Raw genomic sequence first — 7,082 nt, forward strand, 5'->3', positions numbered from 1 at the left:
TTTAACTCACAGTTTCCAAATATAAAGCTGAAACATATTCTTATCTATTCTATTTTTCTTTTAGATTATTTGTGTACGACCTAGTGCTACTTGTCGAATTTCCCCTCTGGGGATAAATAAACCATCATCTAATTGTATCTAATATTCACATTCTGTATTAAGAAGGACATGTTACAAGTGTTTAAACACACTGATTTACTCAACCTAAAGTTTCCTGATCACACATCCACTCACTAAACCTTCCATTAAAACCAGTGAATCAATGAATCAAATAAAAGTCTCACGGTCTGTCGGCGTCTGTAGGTCAGGTTCTTCCACAGCAGCAGGCCCAGCTGCGTGCGAACAGACATGTCTGCTGCCTGCTCGTCTTCACGTCGGAATGATGCTGCAGCTCGCTCTGTTAACACACACGCAAGCTCACAGTTAGCCAGCACACAGCTCAAAGGTGCCAGGGTCAAAGGTCACATCAGATATTATCCTATAGGGGTGTGTGATACTGAAGCTGCTGAGCCCGCACACATTTATCTACACACTCATATCTACACACAGACGTGCTGAATGTGCACATGTCAAATATACAGAACAGGTGACAAAAAAGAAATGAAATATCTTAAATCTCCTAAAATGTCTTTGTTTTCTGACATCACAGTAATATGCTAAGACACTTTTTTTTTAAAAACCTGTAGTATGTTTGCTGTGGGTTAGGGTTAAATGAGCTGACTGTAGTTTGTGTTCAGAAGGAATAAATGTTCTCTGTAAGAAGCTGAATCAATTCAATGGCCTGAAAGTTTAAACCAGCTACATTTGTTATTTCACGTTTCTGTGCTCCGATTGGTTCGACGCCACTCAAGAAAATCAAACAAACAGAGGATTCAAAGTGAGTCACAAAAATGCGTCTTTCTTTTTACAAACACACAAAAGTCACGAAAACATACAAGGTGAGTGGGCGCACATGGGAACGCAATAGGCTACATTTTGATCCTGAATCTATCCCGACTTTTTTTGCTGCCTCAGTTCCTTGTTCACACTCGCACAAAACTCCTGACGTGGGTGCACAGGCAGTTTTTTCACCAAGACTTTTTCCAGGGATTGTCCTGCCAGCTCCGAATATAATCAGGATTCTTGAATGAGTGGGAAGGATTGGTGACGTTTACTCCCTGCTGTCTGTGCACTTACGACTGTTGCGACCTGCTCGCACATGATTAAACTGCTGCAATATGCGTTCTGGTCTCTTGTATATTCTTCTCCACTCTTTTCATATTGTGATCCTGTCGAACTACACGTAGCATTGATGTAAATGCAAATGTTCCCATTAAAGTGTTGTATGGGCCCCTCAGAGTTGTTCTTTGTAAGTACAAGCCTTAAGGAGACCCCTGCCACCCCCTCCGCATCCCATGGAGAGAGTCTCCAGCTGGGAGGAGCATGTGTGAACAACCAGACCAGGAGGCTCTCAGGAGCAGTCCTCCAGAAATTCTCTGGACGTTTTTTAGGAGAGCATGTGTGAAAACAAGTCTTAGATTTTCAGTTTAAAATCAAAGTGAGCGAAAAAAAGTCGATAGAAGTGTTGGACTTTGTTGCTTGTTCCACCATTTTGGATATGTTGTAAGACTATTGCAAAAGAAGATACATCAATGTGTCCAACCCTGTAAAGTCATGGATGCTCGGGAATATTTTAGAAGAAGTCAGTGTGAAATGTTTGAGAAATGTCCAGGGATGCATGAGTGAAAAGGCCTTCAAGGTATGCACAAACAGTTCATGTGGTAGTGATGGATCGATCAAAGTGAAGGGGGGGCTGAATGTACTTACACATACATGCTAATGCCCCCCCTCCCCCTCCAGTCGTTCAAACACTTTGAAGACAGAGCTGCAGCTCATCGACACATACAGGAAACACTCTGAATAATGACTCTGGGAAAGGGGCATTAACACACACAAACACACATACACACACACAATAATGTCTGTGGCCGAGGGAGACGCTGTAAAGGAGATGATGAAATCAGCTGTTTGAACAGAATCAATCCGCAATCTGATTACTTTAACTGTCACAGTCCAGATTTTAATCTAAAACAAACCGTCTATACAGAATATTTAATACGGATATATTGAAACTTTAAATACTTATCAAGGCAACTACAAGTTTCTATTACTATATTTGTGACTGTGATTTTAATGACTGATAGGTTTGACTGATAAGTACTGGAACTTTAAAGAAACTACAGACAAAGAGGAAGTGGCTGGAAGTTTGTCTGCAGCTTTGATCATTTCAAACTCAATATTGGGAATCTAGGACTATTTTTTCTGTTTCCGTGGTATTTTGACTAGAAGGTGATGTAATGTGATGACCATACCGCACAAATATAGTTATGTTGTCAGCAGGAGCTCTGCCGTTTCAAAGTGTAAATGCAGGCCATTTAATATATATACATTTATGAAATTAAAGTATTTAATTCCTGTATATTTACAGCACTATGTGTAATTGTTTAAATATAAAGTAGATGTTTATGGTACAAAATGGTTTTTTTATGTAGGCCTATATAAAATGTATTTCTGTAAAATGTCTGTTAAAGAGCAGATTTGTTTTAAACAGTTTCTAATCTTTCTTGGGAACTCAGGTCTGCTTCTCCAGGTCAAAGGTCAGATCAGATTAAATGTGATTGTGATTAAATGTGCACTTCTTTTTCTCCTCAAACATTTACATATATTTAATTAGCCTCCATACAAAGAAAAAACAATGTGCTATGTTTTAAAGTATTTGTCTGAATTAAACAATGTTCACCTATTTATTACTGTCTGATTCTGAAGTTGTCAGTCACCATTTCATGGTTTTATAACCTTTCTGGTTAAACTTTCATTGTTTTGGAGCAGAGTCGGACTCATTGTGAATAATTCATCTGGTAAAAACGATTAAAATGACCTAAAATAACTAAAAGGTGTTCCAATGATCGGATCTAAATCTTACTATTTTGGGTGGTAGTATAACAGCGCCCCCAGCGACACATACACTCAAACGACACCTCCCCCTATGAAACTGAGAAACCTTAAGACTTTTTACTTTTTATAATTTTCTTTACGATCAAAAAGTTACTAAGACACAAATACAATAACCCGTGTTGTCCAAGACACTACTATGTTTCTGGTTAAAATCGAACTCTATAAATTAACATCATGGCATCATTTTTTTCAGATAAAAATCAGTCAACTTAAATGTCTTTGTGATTGAAAGAGGTTTAGATTCATTGTAATTTTGACACATTTCAAACAAAAAAATGAGTGAAATATTAAAGTTCATCATGAACACGTTCAGGGAAAAGCTACGGTCTGACATGAGATCTGATTTAAACACCTGGAGCAGCTGTGAAACTTTCTGGACATGACTGACAGCTCAAATGAAGTTTGGAACAAGGTTAATAGTTATTCAAAGTTCATGAGAGACGATTAACAGTCTCTTACCGGTGTCGGTGAAGTCTGTCGGCCTCTCGGTCTCCTCCTGCGGATCCTCTCAGCAGCATCTATACTGAGGCCGAGCTGCAGCTGCGGGACTAAAGTCACCGGAGTCAAGCGTGAACAATCACACGCGCTGCTTCCGCCTGGAATCTCACAAATAAAACAGACTGCTCAGCAGGTCAATAATGTTTTATAATAGGTAAACGTTTCCATTTATACAATTATTAAACAAAGATCTGATATTTAATAATGAAATATAAACGTGTTGTTACACATTCATCAATTTTATACGTTTTATATGTCATGGTTTTCCTCAAAGGCTCTCAAATGTATGTTTTAAATATATGTAATACTGTATACATGTTGTCTTTGTATGTAGCTTTTTTTGTTTGTGTATTTGTAAATGAAAAAAAAATCATTATAATGGTATCATAATTGAAATAATAATGCAACTAGCCTACATTTATCAGTAACTCAATAAGGTTAATTTACATTACATTAATTTATTCATTAATTCTTCAGTCTTAAATGGTCAGGTTTGGTTAGAGTTGTAACTGATGTTGCTTGGTAAGATAATCTTTATTCTAATGGTAAGTAAAAGTCAGCTACATGGTTTCAACTAGCCAGTGTTAAATATAAATATAGTTTGAATGACTTTCATGAATAATAAAAAGACTGTTAACCCTTCTTACAAGAAGTCAACCAAATATTAGAAGGTCACTGAGGTTTACAGATACCTGATCATACTGTGTGCTTCAGTATGTGAATATAAATGAAACTAACATGGTAATATGTGATCATGCTTTTAATAAAATACGCACAACTACAATATTTTGTATTGATTTTATCCTCTGACAAACTACAAAACCGGCTCTTATTTTGTAAGTAAATTATAATCGTATTTCCGGCCTCAAAGAAACCAGCCATTGGGTTTGATGTTTCACAATAAAGGCTTTTTCAATGTTAGTCATCTGATCTGTACACAGAGTACAGAACGGTAACGTTTTCTTTTGCCACCACTTAGATTACCCCAAAACAATTTTGAGAACTTTTAGTAGAACACACTTGTGCACCACCTAAACTACTTTAAGTACAGCAGAACAAACTACTCAATCTAGTTTCATTTATAGTAAAACATAGGAGCATAGAGAAACACGCCACGTTAGCGTGTTTTAAATTCTGTAAATATTTGGGCGTTCAGGCCTAATGGAAATCTCCCTTTGGAGACAACATTGGATAAGTTGGGGGAAAAAACTGATTGATGGATGGACTATGATATTAACTACTTAAAGTAGAACCAACCTCTATACCTATGTCTATGTTACAAGGTTCTCTGATGATTCTATCAACAGTTTTCTAATTTTTCTTTAAAAGTGTGTGTGTGTGTGTGTGTGTGTGTGTGTGTGTGTGTGTGTGTGTGTGTGTGTGTGTGTGTGTGTGTGTGTGTGTGTGTGCGAGAGAGTGCGAAATCAGCTGATCAGTAGTGAACCTGCAGAGACTTTTTCATGCTGATGTACTGAACTCTAGCGGATAGACACTGAACTGCACTCTAATCAAATTCACAGAAAATCTAGCAAAGGCCAAATCCTATCTGCCAGAAAGTTTAATCCAGACTTTGAGACATTTTACAGGGAAATGGCAATCTTTTGAAAAAAGCAACAACAACAACAAAAAAACGTTTATTTGACATATGAATCCAAATATTTTAAATGCATATTTTCACCCAGTCAGTTTAACAAATGTGCTGTCCAAAAGGAGAGCTTGAATCAGAATTCAGGGTATAAGAGAGATGGAAGTATTGGTAGTTCTTTGGTCTTATTTGGTATTATTTGAAAATTAACTCTGGAGTCTGTGAGAGTGGGATTTTAAAGAAAACTCATCGGCTGTTGTAATAGTAACAGACCATGGACCAAAAACAACTAAGGGAAAAGAGAGTGCAGAAGCAAACGTCCTGACTACATCTGCAACAGCGGGCCATAAACTGCAGACATGTGCCTGTGGGTGGATGAAAGTTACTTCTCATTTGGGATTGAGGATTCATCAGGATGTTTGAGAGAAGGGAGACAGAGACCTTGCATTACTATATGAGGAAGTTCAAATTAGTCTGACAATTTGAAATCATCACATCCGTCTGCCTGCTGCCTACATTTCTTTGGAACTCAATCGTTTTAGAGAGTAGAGGAAACAAAAACCACATGATTTAGTTTTTGGTTTAAAATGGTAAAATGAAAAACCACGTCTTTTAACTTCACAAAAAAAGACAAATAAGAAAATGAATACCCAACAACCAAAAACACGCCAATATCCATTTGTTTTTCCTTACAAAGTCATCTGATCAAATCCGTCCCCCTGACTAGATATGAGTTACCCCTCTGACCCCTGACCTAAACAGTAATCTGACATCACAATTGGATTATCAGATTGTCAGTGAAGAAAGAGGTCAAAGTACTGCACTTACAGATGTATAACTCAAAGCCACTTATTGTTTGATTTAATTCATCATTCAGGGTGACATTAAAGGTCAGGGTTGGATCTGAAACCTCAAGCATGACTGAATCATCCACAGGGGGGCGCCACAGAGCTGCAAGGATGCAGAGATACTGCAGGGGGAGAAATAAAGTATCCTCAAAGTGAGAACAGACTCCTTTGACAGTCAGGCTAATATAGTTCATCAAAACTTTAGTTGATCTTCATGCAGGATAATAATACTTTTATTTAAAGAGGACAATTTCAAAACAGAAGCCCAAAGCGTTTTATACAGAAGCAATTTAGTAGAGACAATCAAAACTGTTCACACAAAAACAATAAAATACAGACATACAGTTAAAACATAACCAAGTTAAAAGAGCCAATAAAAAAATAACACAAGAAAAACAAATGCAAAAAGGAATTTTGATAAAATTATCAATCAGCTAAAATGACATTTCTATAAAAATGAGTCTTAAGGCATGATTTTATTTTAAAAGCTCACTTAGTTGCGAGACCATGTAAACGTATGTAAGTTTTCAGTAAATTTGTTTGATTTATTCTCAAAGATGTAACCAGTGCAATGAAGCTACGACAGGCGTGATGTGAAAAGTGCTCTTTGACTTGTGTTAAATTGTGCCACAGCTTTTGTACTGAGACAGGTAAAAAATGGAAACAATAAATATGCTATAATGACATAAAAGTGTTGTTTGATTTGTCTGGAATTTTAGATTTTCCTAAATTCATAGAAGCAGGAATGTAAAGTGAAGTAAAGTTTAAAGTTTACTTGGATCTTAATTTAGGAGGGTTTAAATAAAGTGAAAACAAGTTTAAGTTAAATACGTTTTTTAATACTTCAGACCCATTAAGAGACTGAATGTTTGAATTCTAACCAGGGTTTAACCAAATATCTGTTTTCTTTCTCAAGAAACTCTCTTTCTCTCCCTCTCCCTTTTCCTCCCTCTCTCTCTATCACACACACACACACACACACACACACACACACACACACACACACACACACACACACAGTTCAGCCTGGTACAACAGTAAACAATAAGACAAAAGCTCTCTGTCCTCTGCAGGCGGATCAGACCCACAATGTTCCTGTCCTCAGTCTGACTACAACACCAGGACCCTCTGGGACCTTTCAGGACCAACCAGGACTG

General features: G+C 37.1%; 1 protein-coding gene across 1 annotated transcript in view; it reads right to left on the reverse strand.

The window, feature by feature from the left end:
• abca1b (ATP-binding cassette, sub-family A (ABC1), member 1B) overlaps nucleotides 1-7,076 on the reverse strand; it is a 37,115-nt gene extending 30,039 nt beyond the window's left edge. The window contains exons 1-3 of the mRNA XM_079352658.1: nucleotides 7,014-7,076; nucleotides 3,454-3,590; nucleotides 285-397 (exon numbers count right to left, since the gene is read on the reverse strand). Coding sequence (XP_079208784.1) covers nucleotides 285-350 — 66 coding nt within the window. The 5' untranslated portion in view covers nucleotides 351-397; nucleotides 3,454-3,590; nucleotides 7,014-7,076. The remainder of the gene's footprint in view (nucleotides 1-284; nucleotides 398-3,453; nucleotides 3,591-7,013) is intronic.
• Nucleotides 7,077-7,082: the final 6 nt, after the last annotated feature.

The sequence above is a fragment of the Symphodus melops genome (assembly GCF_947650265.1).
Source record: "Symphodus melops genome assembly, chromosome: 9".
NCBI lineage: Eukaryota > Metazoa > Chordata > Actinopteri > Labriformes > Labridae > Symphodus > Symphodus melops.